This window comes from Perca flavescens, chromosome 19 (genome assembly GCF_004354835.1).
Source record: "Perca flavescens isolate YP-PL-M2 chromosome 19, PFLA_1.0, whole genome shotgun sequence".
Lineage (NCBI taxonomy): Eukaryota > Metazoa > Chordata > Actinopteri > Perciformes > Percidae > Perca > Perca flavescens.
The window spans coordinates 26,782,059-26,800,490 of record NC_041349.1 but is presented as its reverse complement, the minus strand read 5'-3'; the positions used below and the strand labels follow the sequence as shown (position 1 = coordinate 26,800,490).

The 18,432-nt window shown below is 42.6% G+C and overlaps 1 protein-coding gene across 2 annotated transcripts in view; it reads right to left on the bottom strand.

Moving 5' to 3' along the window:
- Window positions 1-60: 60 nt before the first annotated feature.
- kirrel1a (kirre like nephrin family adhesion molecule 1a) overlaps window positions 61-18,432 on the bottom strand; it is a 37,885-nt gene continuing 19,513 nt past the window's right edge. Inside the window, exons 3-15 of one of the 2 annotated variants that reach the window (XM_028564442.1) lie at window positions 16,505-16,654; window positions 16,268-16,425; window positions 16,022-16,172; window positions 15,561-15,666; window positions 14,767-14,915; window positions 14,209-14,336; window positions 13,219-13,345; window positions 12,832-12,932; window positions 8,025-8,241; window positions 7,528-7,635; window positions 6,794-6,921; window positions 6,135-6,248; window positions 61-2,714 (exon numbers count right to left, since the gene is read on the bottom strand). In XM_028564442.1, the coding sequence (XP_028420243.1) occupies window positions 2,025-2,714; window positions 6,135-6,248; window positions 6,794-6,921; window positions 7,528-7,635; window positions 8,025-8,241; window positions 12,832-12,932; window positions 13,219-13,345; window positions 14,209-14,336; window positions 14,767-14,915; window positions 15,561-15,666; window positions 16,022-16,172; window positions 16,268-16,425; window positions 16,505-16,654 (2,327 nt within the window). In that variant the 3' untranslated portion in view covers window positions 61-2,024. The remainder of the gene's footprint in view (window positions 2,715-6,134; window positions 6,249-6,793; window positions 6,922-7,527; window positions 7,636-8,024; window positions 8,242-12,831; window positions 12,933-13,218; window positions 13,346-14,208; window positions 14,337-14,766; window positions 14,916-15,560; window positions 15,667-16,021; window positions 16,173-16,267; window positions 16,426-16,504; window positions 16,655-18,432) is intronic. The other variant, XM_028564443.1, reaches the window with a different exon arrangement.

Genomic DNA, 18,432 nt, shown 5'->3' with positions numbered 1-18,432 from the left:
ACCCATCCGCCCCAAAGACGACACACTCTTCTTCTTCTTTATATAAAAAACAGTGCTTTTATTTATGTAATACTGTGGAAAAATAATTACATACCATTTTTAAAAAATATTGAAGATAATGAAATTAAAAAATGAGAGTTTGATAACGTTCGTTGTACATCTTTTGAACAGCTGTCTCTGCTACGAAGAACAGTACAATAAGATAAACATTGGGTTTTTCTAAATTCAAAGACACAATAATACAGGATACAGTCCTACCAGAGGTATAAAAGTACTGTAACAGGATTGTGAGAGAAATGATATGGACATATACTGAAACACACACCCGCACACTTAAGACACGGACATGCACGCACACACACACACACACACGCACGCACACACTGTATACACACGGACATGCATACAATAGTCGCACGCACACTCGAGTCAGGCGCTACGTGTTTACAGTATGCTTCCCATACACACGCAGTCATTCACACATCTATACAAACACACTGTACAAATCGATGTGTGTGCCAATGCCCACACACTCCTTCTTGATCTCTCTCTCTCTCTCACACACACACACACACACACACACCCCAATACACTACTATCTGTCAATATTGTGGACAAGCCTTCATTCCATACACATTCTCCTCCGGCCGTTTTGGCAGACAGACAATGAGGAATGATTCAAAATGGAAATGTACGACATGTTCCCCTATAAGGCCACTCAGTTCTAAACCCAACCTCTGTGTTTTTCTCTCCGTCTGCACCAAGCTTGTAGTTGGGAACTCCCGAGAAAAAAGGCTCCAGCCTACGAAAAATGTCTGGGAATGACTCAAGGCCCCAAGCCTGGTTTGTAAAGCAACAGTCACCAATAGAAGGAGCTTCTACTGCATATACATGGTCTAAGGTGAAGAACAACATAAACACTTGGCACTAGGTTTCTTTTATACACTGATATACCCTTCTGATGTGAAAAGAAAAAAAAAAGAAAAGAAAAAAAACATCCTGAATTCAGGCTCTGCTGTTGGCACAACTCTTCCCCCGTCTCAGTGGAATCACCCAGGCAAACGCCCAAGTTAAGTGGGCTCACGTTCAAACTTTTGGTCCATACATACACAATTACATGTTTTTACACTGACAAAAATAATTCTGTAATGTTAAAAAATAGAATACAAAGCTCTAGAGTGGTGTGCAAATAAAAAGAAGACATTACACAGATATATTTGAGGGACGTCTAAGCATGAATACTGTAGATGCAGTGCAAAATGATGACAACCCCTCCAACCCCACCCCAGCCCCAACACACTCCCAAATGCTGCCTAACAGGCATGGTGGCATGTACCACTGCACAGAAGGGCATTCTGGGATATTATATATATGTGCTCAATGATTGTTGAATAAGACAACCAGCAAAAAAAAAAAAAAAAAATTAAAAAAATGGCGGCCAGAAATGACTTCCATTGGATGAGGTTTTTCGCCATCGGCGTGTACCATATTTGACAGTCAGTCTAGTTTGCCTAAAGACGTTCTCTCTCATCGTTTACAAAGTCAGTTCATAAGCAAAAAGCTATAGGGCTCCAAAGATCTGTGATCTCGCGTCCTCTCTCGGATTCTCGCTCTCTTTTCCCAGTCTTGATTGTGACTTGCGCCGTTTGCTCTTTCAGAGCTCAGATATATACGAACACATCGGGAGTGAGGGAATTCAAAATTGTGTGGAATTTCCCTTCCCTGTCTCGCTAAAACTCCTCTCTTCCCATCATCTCTTTCCCTCTCTCTGTTTCTCATACGCTCCCTGTCTCGTGGGCGTGGTCTTCTGACTCTGTGCGTGTGTCTGTGTGATTTTTTTTTCTTTTTCTGTAGTTCTGTAGTCTGTGTTTGTGGTATTGTGTGAAAATGTGTGCGTGTGAGTCTATGATTGTGTGTGTGTGTGTTTTTTTTTTTCCGATGTGACACTATTTATAAGACTGTGAGGTGGTTGCGCGTCTCTCTCTCTCTCTCTCTCTCTCTCTCTCTCTCTCTCTTTCTCTGTCTCAAACGTGAGTCTGCATCCTCTGTGTGTGTCGGCTGTGGGAGTAGTCAGAGTGTTGCGAGGTGTAGGAGAAGCGAGTGGAGCTGCCGTATTTCCCAAGTCCAGTCTCTGATCCCGCGGGAGCAGGACCCCCGGGACCCACGCCAACCCCGGGGCCCCCGACCCCGGATCCCACCCCGGGTCCCACGACCCCGGATCCCACCCCGTACATTTCGTAGGACGGACAGGCCTCCAGCGGGGCCAGGCTGGATGGGGCAAAACCCATGCGGTAGGTCTGGTAATGCGAGGGGTAGCCGTAGTTGTCGTAGGCCAGCTGGGAAGTGGAGTCCAGGAGGCTGCAGTCTCCTTGGAAGTCGCTGGCCATGGGCGCGGGGTTAGGCGGAGGCTGCTGGCTTTGGCCTGCGCGGGTGAAGGTGTTGAACTGGGCGTAGCTGATGTGGGACAGTCTGGACGGGGGACGGGGGTCATAGCAGGCCTGGGGGCGGCCGGGGGAGGTGAGGGGGCCAGGGGGACAAGGGGCTCCTCCGCTGGCCGTGGCTCCGGAGCCTCCGGCACTGCTGCTGATGGAAGCAGCGCCCCCTGGTGTTCCTGCGGGGGAGCGGTAGTCAGAGTAGTGCAAGGTGGAGCGGGAGGCAGGGCGGCCTTCGTCGTGGGTGGAGGCTCGCACGTTGTAGTAGCCATTGGTGGGGTCCTGAAGACAAACAGCAGGAGACAACACAGAGTGAGCATTAGGAAAAGATATAATGAGGGGGGCGAAAAAAAATCCCTTTCTACATGGCAGGGTATAAATTCTTAGGGTCAAAGGTCTCTGTAATAATAATGTTCTGTTCCTTCCTGATCCCCGGAGAGAAGCTCTCTCGTAGAGGGTTCAGAGGTCTCGAGCTGGTCAGCATCCAGGTCCAGATTCCTTAAGATTGTGCTGCGAGGGCAGTTTGCACTCTTTTCTTTGTGACTCAGCTGCTTGAGATCACAGAGTCTTAGTCCTTTTTTTTTTTTTCCCGAAATGTATGCAAATCAAGTTACGGAGAACTTCCGATGACGCCAACTGCATGAGCAAATGACATGACACCACGACGTGGCATCCTAAAGCCAGCTGGAAAAGAATTCACCTTTCAAAAAAAATCTTCTAATTACATTATACTTTCAAAAAGAAGGCGGAGGATGCAATCTTGATCTTTATTACTGTACTTCTTCGACCTTTAAATACATACTTCCAGGGCAAAACAACGTGATTGTAATATACATTCTAATAGGATATACTATATAACAATTTCCATAGCGTTGCTGTCAGCCAGAAGCCTCGTATCTCTATATTTAGTCATTTTAATTTATTTATTTTCTGCCTGTGGGTTATACACATATTTATATAGTGACGAGTGACAATTTGGTCTGACTTTTGTCTGAGGTAAATAGCTCAATTAAATGTTTTCAAATTAGCCTGCGTTCATTTCCTGGCCAAAACAACGGTTGTGGACATACAGTACAAGGTTTTCACCAGACAGCAACGATAATATTGTTTTTTAATATGCAATAAATCAAAAGACTTTACCATACAAATAATAATAAGAGAATTACGTTTTTTTGACCAGGTTAACAAGAAGAAGCAGAAATTCTGATTGTAGTTTTAGGCTTTCATGAGTTTAAGCCTCCGTGTGGATCCCTGCCAACGTGCACGCTGATCCCAGACTGTCTGGGTGAAGGAAGGAAAGATGCTCTCCCTGCTCACTACACCCACTTCATGTTGCTCTACCATTATTTCTGACATGATTCTGCCATCTCATTGTCTCTTGTGTACCCGACTTCTCCCCCCCACCCAACTTTGTCTCGCTGCTCTAGGTGCTTCAGGCGGCGGGGAGAGAAACAAAGCGTCTGGCTGAGGCTGTTGTCGGGGTGATCTAACCATCTCCTGGGGTGGATTCATGTCTGTGTTGCTTCAAAGTGATCCAAGGCAGCACTCCGGCTAGAGGGGTGGTTTGTTTGCCCTCACAAAATATTCATGGAGGGGGGGGGGGTTTCAGCAGAACATTTTGGCAGCTTTACGCGTGAAAATACATTCATCACCTAACCACAGCCCCACGGTGTCAAAATGTATAAATGATTCAAGCCAGCTGAATGGGCAGAGTACACCTCGACACCTCAGTTTCTTTCCATTTTTTTTTTTTTCTTCTAGTTTGTCTTTAAATCTCTTCAAGATGCACGAGACAACTTTCTAAGCAATCAGATGAGCTAGTTGCCTCACAGCTGGACTGAGAGTGAAGGGCTAAAAAGTCCACCCAGCAATTAAAGAAAGGCAAACTGCAAAATGCCCAATATATTTGTCCTAAATACTGTATCCTACTCTAATATTCTCACAGATTTTGACTGCGATACTAAACACGACATTTAAAGATCACAAGGACTTTGCACTAAAGGTGGAATTATTTTATCTCATATATAAATATCATATCAGTCACATTTGTAAGTCATAAGTAATAAGTCACATTTGCTGGCTAACAACGGCGGCGGCCCTTTTGGTTATGCTCGTATTCACTGTATAAAAGATAATAGTTACTTTATAAAAGACAGTCAAATGAAGGGGCAACAACTATACTGAAATCATTTAATGCTAATGTCAGTTTTGTCAACTGCTGATATGTTATGGGTTTATTACAAAACTAACATTTGAAGATAAAAGATAAAATGTGAGTTCAATAAAGCTGTTTTTGAAGACAACTCGATTGGGTATATTTCATATTTATAAAGTAGATAATAGTTGCAAATTATTTTCCAAGCACCAGTTTCTTATCCAGTTAAGATGAACTGGGACTTAGTTGCTAATTCTGCTTTTTACATTAGACCTGCTTTGATTTTAGATTTTTGAAAAGCCAGACCAATCCCTCTTCTTTGTCTTCTTCTGGCTATTTCAGATGCACTTGTGCACCCTCTAGAGCAGGGATCTCCAACCTTTCTTTATCTAAGGGCATCACATCGCCTTCATTTATTTACATAACACACATTTAGCTGAATGAAGCTACTGTTTGTACACGTATGGAATTGCAATACCCAAAGCTTATGAAAATCTTCACTTCATGTCAAGGTCCATGCCTCTTTTATAGTTCTTTTAGCCCACAAAGTTAGCTACATTACTGAAAATATCAGGGTCCAAGAAAACATTACCACTTAACACTGCTATGGCCCACAAAGTCAGCTACCTCACTTTCAATATCGTGGTCATTTTGGGTCTCAGTTTGTCAAACTATTGCCGAGCTAACGGATAACCTGCTGCTCGCGAGCTACCGGTAGCTCGAGAGCTACTTGTTGGAGACATCTGCTCTAGGGGATTTAACGTGACATTTAAAAATAACAGTTTGGACTGTCTAAATGGATTTGAATGAATGAAGTTGGAAGGAATTTCAACTACTACTTCTTCAACAACTTTAGAACCCATCAGACTTAAAGTAATAATAAATGTCTGTTATGTCAATGTCTATCGCTATGGATCCCATGTAACTTCTAGGCAAGGCCCGGCCTACTAAGCAAACTAACGGTGAGTTCCCAGACCCAACATCTGGATGTGGGTCTGGCTTGTCAGGCTACTGAATGACTGTAACAGAAGTCAAACGAGCATTTTTTAGATCAATCGTCTGTTGGGATTTTATCTTAATGAATGAGGCTTCATTTATAGAATAAAACTCTCAAAAAAATACTGATCTGATCTGATTATTATTTCTTCCTGGTGGATACTTTCAGTGAATTGTCTGGGTGACACCACCATAAAGTCTGTAGATCATTGGATGAAAGTCATCACTCTGAGTCAATATGTCAGTAAGGATTCGGATATTTGCAGCCCTTTGAGGTATAATTAGAACGAAACATTGCACCAAAATGAACTCCACAGGACCTCACTTTGACTTTGGCATCATTTTATAATCAATAGGTTGCTGATTTTGACTTTATATTGAACATATCTGTGTTTTTTTTAACCTATTTCTGGACCCGTGTTTGTAACCCTTCTCTCTACAGTATTTTGTCATTTTTGAGTCTTTCAGTAGGAAAACAAAGAGTCAAGTTTAGATTTTGTAGACATCATCTGGTTGGTGATTTGGTACAGATGAGTGTTTGATGAGCTCACCTTAAGGTCATACTCCTGGCGCGTGTCCAGGGTGTCGCTGCGGAGATCAGACTTGAACTCTATGTCATCTTTAAAGGGCTGATTGGAAGGAGAGAAGGACACAGAGGGGAGAAACTAAACCGTCAAACAACAGAACAAAACGAAAACAAACAGGAGGAGAGAAGGTGCCATAACAAAAAAAATAAAAAAAAATTAAAAAAAACAGAAGAGGGAAGGAGGCAAGACAGGAAAAGAGAAAATGGAATTCAAAGGGGGAAATTACAAAGGGAGAAACACAGTTTGTTTTTAGTCAAAAGGTAAGTGTTTGATAAAGTCCAGTAATGCTGTGTGTTTGTGTGTGTGTGTGTGTGTGTGTGTGTGTGTTACTTATCTGTTAGTCTATGGTCATTGTAATTTTTTTGTTGTTTTTATTTTTTGAATTAATTTTTTGCTTGTCTATGGGGGTTACTGTGTTGTGTTCTCTGTTGTTTTGATTCTTGTCTATAAAACTGAAAAGCCATAAATAAAATATATTAAAAAAATAAATAAGAGGTCACTGAGTTAATCTGAGGTTTTCGTTTTACAACTACAGGCTGTGTAAACAGTATCGGGCCCGAGCGAACACACACACACACACACACACACACACACACACACACACGCTCCCCGCCGCTGCTCACCGAGTACATGGCCTTGACCATGCGCGAAGCCGTGGACACGCTGCCGGAGTCCTCCTCCAAGCTGTGGGTCTCCTTGTTTATGGTCTCCACCTTGATGTCGGGCTTACCCAGCGTGACCCCGCGCCGACCTGGAAGCACAACACACGGCGAGGTTGAATACAGCTGGACACACGCATCTTGGCTGGTGTGTGTTTTCATGAGCTGAGCTCAGGGGCGACCTCCATCCACGCGGTGGGGAGGAAGTCGTAGGCGTTTGTGTGTTTTTTTTGGTTCGATGCAAGCTATTTGGTCCAGTGACGAGCATTTAAACCATAAAAAAAAAAAAAAAAAAAAGGTTAAAAACCTCTGCTGTACATGCAGATCTTTTGGAACGGACTGAACAATGAAATCAAACAGAGCCATAATACCATACGGTTCAAAAATAGATTAAAGAAATAACAATACTTGACCTGAATATAGGAATTGAAATGTAATGTACGTGTATTGTTGTATTGTTGTAAGTGTAAGTGTTGTATCACCTACGTCTATTGGATTTTTTTTTTCTGTAATAATATATTGTGAAGTAGGGGCAGGACTAAACTTTTTTTAGTTTGTTGTGTTTTTATCCTTGTGTTTTTGTTTAGTTTTTTTTTTTCTTTTACCACATAATGTTTGTTCGAGACAAATACAAAAGCAAATCAAATCAATCTGGTCCTTATACTGTATGTGTTAAGCACATGGAGAGTATGACTCACTGCCTTTGCGTTGCCGGTAGAAGATCAGAACGAGGACCAGCAGAAAGATGAATAGGAGGATGGTGGAGCCCACCGTCCCACCAGCTATTATCCCCACTGGGACTTCCTCTGAAATGAGGGGGCGAGAGAGAGAAAAAAATAAAAGAGAGAGAGAGAGAGAGAGAGAGAGATTATTTCACACGATTACTCGTTGATTTTTGGGAAGATGTTGCAATTATCAGGTTTAAAAAAGCAGTGAAAGAGCTAAACAAATGAACAAACAGTGAAAACACCTCGATTACTCGGTTATTGTGATCGTTATGAGCCAGCGCTGTAATCGTTATGTCGACACGCTCATCTGATTCACCTTCAGCTGCTACATGTGCTCAAAGCAAGGGTCCTTATGGAGTAACTTAGTTTTACATATTAAAATACATTGCTTTCTGCTTTGATGTTTTCCTGATGAAAGCTTCGCATGAAATCAAAATAAATCAAAATAATGAATTCATACAACCCACCAGTCTCCTCCAATGAGATGATCATGGTTCCTGGGCCGAACGCGTTCCAGGCCGTGCAGTTGTAGGTGGACAGGAAGTCCGACTCCATCACGTTGTTGATGGTGAGGGTGGAGAGGACGCCGCCGCCCTCGGCTGACGGTTTGCTCTGCTCCACCGTGTAGCGCTCCAGCAGAGTCCCCTTCTCCTTCTCCCACACGTTCTCCTTCCACGCCCACACCTGCAGCACACACACACACACACACATAAAGACACGCACAAACACACACACACACACACACAAACACATGCACAAAGACACACACGCACATACACACACACAAAAAGACATGCACAAACACACACATAAAGACACGCACAAAAAGACATGCACAAACACACACACACACACACACACATACAATCAGACACACACACACAAAGACATGCACAAACACACACACACACAAACACATGCACAAAGACACACACACACACACAAACACACACACACAAAAAGACATGCACAAACACACACACAAACAGACACACACACACACAAAGACATGCACACACACACACGCACAAACACACACACAAAAAGACACACATACACACACACGCACAGACATGAACAAACACACACACACGCACAAACACACACACACAAACACGCACAAACACACACACACACACACACACACAAAGACACACACAAAAAGACATGCACAAACACACACACACAATCAGACACACACACACACAAAGACATGCACAAACACACACGCACACACAAAAAGACACAGACACACACACACACACGTACAAACACACACACAAACAAACACGCACAAACACACACACACACAACACACGCACAAAGACATGCACACCACACGCACACACCCACGCACGCATATACAAAAACACACACATGCGCGCACACACACACACACACACACAGACACACAGGAGGCCATATTACAGTTTTTTACAATCACTTTGCTACTAATTTCAGAACCTTGATGTCATTTTTCAAAACTCTAGACACAAAACTCAAAACAGTCATCACTTGTAACACAGACTGTCCAATGTTCAAAACATTGCATTGTGCATTCATATCTTTAAAGAAATCTTGCACTTGCACAATCACTGGTTCAAAAAACAAATATATTGTGAAATACCATTGAAACAATACTTTAGATCACCCCCACATAAGCTACCCATAGTTTCACTGGGTCATCGTTCGTACAATCATTAGGGCCCGAGCACCGACAGCGACAGCGGCGAAGGCCCTATTGAAACTGAAGGAATTATTGTTTCTTTTTTTCTATTATTATTTTCCCGTCAAATGAATTGGCTTTCTGAGGGGCTTAATATATTCAAAAACTCACCAAATTTGGCGGTCGCATCAAGTCTGGTGCCCCTGCAGTGCGTTTAACGTAGACTCACGAAACTTGGTACACATATGTAACATGTCAAGATGTACAAAAAACTTCATTAGAGCCATACCCTAAACCCAACAGGAAGTCCGCCATTTTTAATTAAATGTTCAAAATTAGTGCGATTTTGGCCATTTCCACATGTCGTACTTTAACGAACTCCTCCTAGAGATTTCATCCGATCAACTTCAAACTCGGTCTGTGCCATCTTGAGTGTACGTTGTCGTATCTGCCCGAAATTGCTCACGTTTGACAAGGGTCCAGGCCTGAGGACACCTACAGGCCAAAATTGACTTTTGGTCATAGCGCCCCCTGCTGGCAACAGGAAATCTGCCTTATATGGCAAACATCATCCGATTTACATGAAACTCAGAATGTGTGGTCTACATGTGATACTGAGCCGCTCCCTATAATATGAACACGCCCCCTTTTAAGGTAGAGCCTCGTGTGAGGTGTCATTGAACTCAGCAGAGACTTCGTTTTTAATTGGTCATGGTTTGACCCGCCCCCTATGCTTAAGCCCCGCCCCCTTTCATACAATTTGAACTTTTTAAGATAGACCCTTGAGTGAGGTATCAATGAACTCAGCAGAGACTTCCTTCTTCATTGGTGATGGTTTGGCCCGCCCCTATGTTGAAGCCACGCCCCCTTTAATAAATGCTGACCCATCTAAGGTGGAGTCTTGTGTGAGGTATCATTGAACTCAGCAGAGACTTCCTTCTTCAATGGTGATGGTTTGACCCGCCCCCTATGCATTAGCCACGCCCCTTTTCACAGCTAATGAACCGTATGACGTAGAGTCTTGTGTGAGGTATCGTTGAACTCGGCAGGGAGTTCCCTTTTCATTGGTGACGGTTTGTGGCGTCTGAGTGCTGTGCAAATGTACGGTCGTAAGGAGCAGCGTCAGCCAGTAACCCCGACACGCGCCGAGGCGCGAGGGCCCGTCCATCACTGCTCGCAGCTTTAATTAAATATTGTAGTTCAAAATAGGTGATACATGTTTCATTATGGTACTAGATGTAAATACATCCCTGTAAAAGTACTGCAGTAGTAGAGAGAATACGTAAAGACAGTGGAATCATTGAACAACATTTGAAATGTATTGATGAAAAACAATACAGTACAATCACAACATAGGGTTATTTGAATCAAAGCAAAAATAAATAGCTAGGAAATAAAAAAGAAAAGATAGTACTGTAAAACATCAAATGCAGTGTTCCTCAACTTGCTTGTACTTTACAAGATTACTGTATTCTACATTTTCATCAACTCTGTCTTGTGGATTTGGCCACAGGTTCTCATCTACATCGCAATGGATGTTTTCATTAGCCAAACATCTTAGAAAAAACCTTCGGGCATGGCGAACAATGTGATACGAGTATATATACACATACATATATATATATATATATATATATATATATATATATATATATATATATATACACACAGTACTTTATATATAAAGTATATATACTGTAAAGTAAATTACAGTAGTAGTACATGGGACCATAGAAGCAGTGTCTGGTAAACAGTAGTACATTACAGTAAAGAATGATGATGAAATATTACATCCATAGATGATGTAGGCTAATTGGTTCATGATCCACGCTAATTGGTGACATGTGAATCTCGTTATCTTGAAACTTTCATGGAATATTGTTTGTCTGTTTCCATACAATTATGCATTAAGAGTAATGCAACAGTTACTTATCATTTTGAGTAGTTGTATCGATTGATAGTTAGATGATTGTAATGGAATGAATAGACAATTATCTAAAATGTAATGTGTGAATTGCTTTTTGAAATAGTAGTACTTTGATGTTAAGTTGTGTCATATTGAACAGGTGATCTTTGTTAAATGAACAAATGATATTTGGTTTATGTGCATTGTATCCAAGCAATTGAAACAAGTGTTAGAGTTTTGAAAAATGTGCATTTTGATCATTGGTTGTGAGTTTTGTGTCTAGAGTTTGGAAAAATGACATCAAGGTTCTGAAATTAGTAGCAAAGTGATTGTAAAAAACTGTAGATTATATCACAATTAGTTTAGCACTATTTTGGAGACATCACTGCTTGGGTAAGTTGTGTGATAAAATTCCATTCATTCAGATAATGGGTATTATTCTACATTTAGAATATAAAACATAATGCCTCTGGCCACTGCTATGGCCGGCAGGGGGACCATAAAAACAAATTCCCCCCGGGGGATTAATAAAGTGTCCTTTTTTTTTTCTTCTTCTTCAAACAGAGCTATATTAACACTTCGCTTTTGTACAACTATACAGTAAATGATAAGATTACCCACAGTCAGGTCATATGCACGCAGTAGTGCACACTGCGCATGTCTACATATTCCTGTGAGTGACTTCTTCATGAATTGACCCGTAACGTCTTTATATGAATATCTGTAAAGTTGAGTGATATTTCTTTCTCTTGAAAACTTTCAAATAAATCATCAAAACATCAGAGTGACTGGTTGATATGATATTCAGTAAAAAGCAGGTATTGGCCATGTACAGTATATCTGTATATCTAACTCGAACACATACTGTGTGAAGATATGACAGAAATAGACCCTATAAATCTACATCAAGTACACACTCACATGTAAACAGTGACGCACATTGTGCGTGTCGTGCTAAAACAACAGTTTGTATGTTTCTTCAGACCAAAGTGGGGGAGGGGCGGGGTGGGGGACTGAGCTAGCGAGAATCTTGCACATTCTCCGACTTTGAAGCCACTAAAAGCAGTTGTATTATTCAGCATTGAAGCACTGTACTAAGGCGAGTTAATTATGCATAAGACCACATGTTCCTATAATCTGCCCACTTATTCCAGAGGATGATAATCTCTTGGCTGTGGCGTTTACCGGGACAACTGTTCCTCTCCACTTCTTTATATTTTATAAATCTTTTTCTGTCCCAACCTCCGCCACTTGCATTAGGAGCACGCACTGAGTCAGGATGGATCAGTCACACAGGCACTACTACTACTGCGATACATCTGAGTGGAGACAGCATCCGGGCTGACTTCTGACGCAGGAGCTAAAAGCGGACCGGCTTAGTGTTAGTGTTGGTTTGTTTACGTGACGGCATGGGGGGGAATTCTGTGAGAGTTTAAGGGTGAGTCACCACTCAAAAAGAAAAGGGGACAGCGCCTAAGAGCATTTACCGTGCAAGAGCGGAGCCATTTGGGAACAGGACGGTACAGTAACAGTAAAATACAAATCTCTGTCAGACTAAAAGGTACAACTTTGGGCTCTTTGCCTTTCCTTGTGTGTCAGTTTTTTTGTCTAAATAATTGATTCCCTGCCAAAAATGTGGACATTTGTTATTGTGGCTTTGGCGACAGAAATGTTTCATAGCACTGGCTTATTTTTCACTTACAATCTTATCAGGAGGAGGTGTACTGGCTATGTAGCATTTCACCTCTCCTCTCTCCCCTTTCACTGCATACTGGACTGGCTCACTGGAGATGATGGGGGGACCTGCATTGGCCGAAAAAAACGAGAGGATGTGTGAGTTGTATGTGAAAGAGAGAAATAAAACAAATGACACTTAAAATACCACAAACTGCAAAACTCTTATCCAAGCCTGGTGTATTTTTTGGTTAGGATGTTGAGCTTACCAAGCCTGTTCACGAGGAATTGTTTTATTTTCAAAATAAATGGCCACCACTTTGGACATACCGTTTCTGACAAGTTGACCTTTTACAAAGTACATGCTTTTCATCTACGAGCAGTGACGCATTAAACTGTGTGGATGTTTTCTGACCGTTGACAGTAAGCGTGACCTCAGTCTCTCCTACTCCAATCCGTGGGACGATGGCTTTACATACATACTGTCCGGCATCTGCTTGGCTCACCGATTTCAGATACAGCTGGTTGCTGTTGCTCAGAACCTGTGGGGGGGGACAAATATAAATAACATAATCAATGGGTTAACAAAATAAAAGCCCATATGTAGATAAGTAGAAGAGAGGCTAATACTATTTAATTTCCATGTTGCATATCTGCACATCTGGTCTTATTTGAGTGTATGTGTTTATAGTCTATATCCACAACGTTCCACTTCCGGGATTAGCCGTGTCTTTAGCTTCTGGCTGGTGTGCACAGTAGATGTTAACAAGAAAACAAAGATGGTTAATTATTCTACAAAACTCAAATTAAAAACAGAATGGGGTGTCCTGGTGGCCTAGCAGCTAAAGAAAAAAATTGACATTTTGGGAAATATTCTTATTCCTTTTCTTGTTGAGGGTTAAATGAGAAGATTGATACCACTCTCATGTCTGTGCTGTAAATATCAAACCAGAGCCAGCAGACAATTAGCTTAGCTTAGCATAAAGAATTTAAACAGTAGGACACAGCTAGCTCCTGGCTCTCTCCAATAGTAACAAAATCCAACTACCAGCGAAAGCTAATCAATGCATAGACAACCATAAAACCACCGATTCATCAACAGTCAGAAAGATATAACTCGTTCATGTTAAGTTGCTGGTAGGCGGATTAAGTTGTATGACTACATTACAGACATTGAATTTATTAAATGTAATCCGACTTTAAGAGATAAAGGGAATATAAGACAAAAGCAGAAGTGAAATTGAGAGAAATGTCAGGGAAAGAATTGAGAAGACATCTACAGACAAGATATTGTTCCTGAACGACATGAAGGCTGCTTTTGTAAACCCGGGAGAAGAAAGTGCCAAGTGTAAGAACAGTGTTAAATACCAAAGCAGAGGAAAAGCGTGGGCTCCTAGCTTCTTACCATGTTTGAACCCTTTTTGAACCAGGTGAGTGTGAGCGGAGGGTTTCCGGCCCATTTGCAGTTGAGCGTGACATCAGAGTCGACGTCTACCGTCTTTGGCTGCGGCTCCACCAACAGAATGGGACCGACTGGAGACACAGAAACACAGAGAGGTGTTCTTTGTTGTGCTTGAGCAATAGCAGGACTGAAGGGGGACGGGGGACAAGGACACACAACATTGGTGTGTTTTGGACAATATTCTGCACTAAACATATTCATTCATTTATTACTCTCTGTTACCTTCAACTGTGCAATATGCCATTTCTATTCATCCGCACCTTACTCATCTGTATATCTTATACTTTATGTATATTTTTTTCTCTCTATGTCTACTTAATGTATATTTGTGTTATTCTGATATGTGTAAAAAAAAAAAAAATCTTTTGAGCTGCTGTAGCACAGGACTTTCCCCAGTGTGGGATTAATAAAGTCTATCTTATCTTATCTTAGCTTTATCCCTCTGACTCCAGACTGTAGATTGAGCGAACAAGGAAGAGATTTGAGTATTGCGTGACTCACAGTGAACGTCCACCAGGATGCTGACGTTGGTCTTTCCCACGGCGTTGAAAACCAGACAGGAGACAGGCTCGGTGAAGAAGGAGTGGTCGGCCTTGGTGGTGAACACACTCTCCCTGGCACCCTGCAGCACCACACCGCCCTTAGCCCAACTAGGGGTTCAAAACGTCATACATACAGTGAAAATAACATACACACCCTGGAGCAACATATGGGACCTAAATTATAGCTAAAGTTGGGCACCGAGAGCCAGTTCCAAATTGGAATCAATTCCAAAATGCCAAGAACCGGGGAAAAAAAAGACGTAATGTCGCTCGTGAAGCAACATCTGGAAAATGATCTGATTGAAATGTTGTTTTTCGGCCAACTGGCTGACCGTATATGGCCCTACGTATGTTCGACCCTGTGTCATTTTTAGGGGGTCAGAGTACAGTCAATTAAAAAAAGAATGAATAGACAATCGAGTCATATATTTATTTAACAACAATAATCAAATTAGACTGCATGAAATGTATTTACAGGTTCCATAAACTGTGCGAAGTGAATTGTGAATATTAATCGTGCAAAAGGAATTCAAGAAACGATAAGAGCCGGGAATCGATAAGTGATAAGAATCGGAATCGTTCAAATCCAAACGAGGCCGAGACCCTAATATAACAACGAATATTAAAATGTCTTCAAAGCAAAATAAAGAAACACAAACTACGGACATTTAAAAAAAACAAAAACAGAAATACTTAATTTCTGTCATACAAGGCCTAGGGAAAACAACTGCGTGCTTGCATGTGGATGCAGACCTGTAGCCCATAATAGGAGGGTTGGCGTGGGCCTGGCAGGTGAAAGTGACCCTGTCCCCCTCCAGGACAGAGCGAGGCTCAATGGACAAGGTCACTGTCGGTGAATCTGGGAGAGAGAGAGAGAGAGAGAGAGAGAGTCACATAACAACAGCCGTATTACATCTAACGCATGCTGCAATCTGGAGGACAGTTTGATGCAAAATGGCTGCCATGCATTACTTAGTAATAAAGCTATAAAACATTCAGCGGCTGGCAGATGTTTTATGTTTCAATATATGATGTTGCTTTTAATTAGTCTGAAATGTAAAAAAAATAGTAATTCATGTAGTAATTACTGTAATGATATATTGTGATAAAAAAACTGCATCCTGTCAATGGTAATGTAATATGTGTGATGTTTTTTTTTTTTTTTGCATGTACCCACAAATCAACTCTCTGTGTTATGTTATTGAATTGCTTACGGTGTACGTTGAGGGAGACAGTTGTGCTTTTGCCAGTGGGAACAGCCAGGTTGGTGGCCACACAGCTGTAGTTCCTCCCAGTGTCGGTGTCGACGGGCTGGATGGGCAGGTAGCTCCGCGTGGTCACCCTCTTCCTGTCTGCGAGCACCTCCTGATGACGGAGAGATATTGACGTACCGTTTACACCGCAGATAAAACACCGTAACTGTAAATGGGACTGTGGCATGTCAGTGTTTTTCGACTTACAGTGGTACTGGCAGCCCCCTCCACAGGCAGACCATCTTTAAGCCACTCGATCACAGAAGGCGGTTTGGCCCCCCGAGACACGCAGCTCAGGTTGTAGGACTCCCCCGCGTTCAGCAGCACCTCCGGACCCCCATCGATCACCGGGTTGTCTGGGGGGACTGGAGCGGGAGAGGAGAGCGTTAGAAACGCGTAATATAGAAAATGTGAGCACTGTGACACACATGTGCACAAACGTACTGAGGACGGTGAGTTTGGCCCTCCTGGACCTCAGGGCAGCGTCGGGGGCCTGGCACTCGTACAGGGAGTCATCAGACAGATCGGCGGACAGGATCTCCAGGTTGTACTGGCCCAACTCCTGCACACGCAGCACGCGGTACCTGGGCCAGGCTAACACACACACACACACACACACACACACACACGCACAGTTAGTTATAGCTTCACATTTCTTCACTGAAAGAAATCCTAAAAAAGCTAATGGAGATATTCTGCTTTTTCCTATTGTTCTTTTTGTGCTAATGACAGCTGAAGGTGAATTCCGGTCACCATATTTGTACTCTCAAATGCTAACTGCTAATTTGTCACGTCTCAGGATCTCCACATACCCGTGTGGCTTGTATAAGAAGTTTGAAAAAATGAGACACCACGGCATCAGGTCAACATCAGGCCATTTTTGCTTCATGGATGAAGCAAAAATCTGACTTTTTGGTCATCAGACTAAATGACACCAAAGAGGTGTACGGCCACGTGATGTGTTATATCTGTATATACCCAAACCAATGCATGTCCAAACATACACACTCACACAACGCACACACACTCCCACCCAGCCTCTCCAATCCTCCCTTCCCCCATCCGCCGCACAGCCCAGCTGTGTCACTGCTGTACATTCTCGCCATTAGGTGGCATCCATGCTCTCTCTCGCCAGCAGGGGGAAAAGATGAATGCATTATGACAGCAACGTTTTAGAGGGCTCAAATCGACTGTAGTCCGTGGTGCAGAATTCACGTTTGCTGCCCAGACGTAAATCGCATGTGAAATTCTCTATGTCGTTTCCATGTGCAGCCTCCCGACTGAGCTCTGCTGCTTGCCTAACCTTTGTGCGTCCTTGTTTCTGCATGCATTTGCATGTAAAATGTTGAGAGCGTTAAAAGCGTATGAAAAGCCCAGAGAACGAGGGAGAGGAGGGAGAGGGGGTGGGGGCAGAGGGACAGAGCCTCATACACAAACACACACCCGTGTGTATGTGTGCATGAAGCGGCCAGTGTTCATTCAGGTTTTCATTTTTAAAAGCTTTGGCTTGAAGCACCGGACCATTACAGTTAAAAATATGATTCAAAGAAAAAGGAGGGAGGAAGGGAGAAAGGGAGGGAGGGAGGGACAGGAAGAATGGACAGACGAGGACGCAGAGGAGGAGAGAAAGAAGGGACAGGAGGGTTGACAGTAAGAGGAGAGCATGAACCGAGTGTGTCAAGCAAGATGAGGGTAAGGAGAGAGAAAGAGAGACAAGGTAGAGAAGTTAAACGAAGAATAGGAGAGAGGGCTCAGTAAAACAGAGGCAGCTGAAAGAAGAACAAGAGGGGAGAGAAAGAAAGAGAAGGGAGCTGAGATGAGGCGGTCGCGGGAGGAATAGCATGACAGTGGAGGAGAGGAGAGGAGAGGAGAGGAGAGGAGAGGAGAGGAGAGGAGAGGAGAGGAGAGGAGAGGAGAGGAGAGGAGAGGATGATTACAAAGGCCTGAGAAGTAAAAAAAAATAAAATAAAAAATCATAGCGTACAGAAGATGGGAAGATGGGAAGGGAGAATACAATAATAAGAAATAAAAGGAAGGGAAAATATATATATTTTTAAAAACAGAATATTAAAGCACAAAGTCTGGGGAAAAACAACGGCAAAATCAACAACAACAAAAAACAAGGCAGCAGCATGTCGCAGATGATGCGGTCTCCCTCTGGACCAATCAGTTAAAAATGCCCACTTGTTTTGACCAGTAATTGCACAGCCCCCTTCAGGCTAATCAGTGCAATTCTGAAAATGCTGCAACAGCGATGACACGCATCATTCCCCCTCAAGTTTTGTCAAAGACAAACAAGCTGTGTCTTAAATTGCTGTTGTTGACACAGACAACGAGAGACTTAATAAGTCACACATAAGGGACAAAAATGC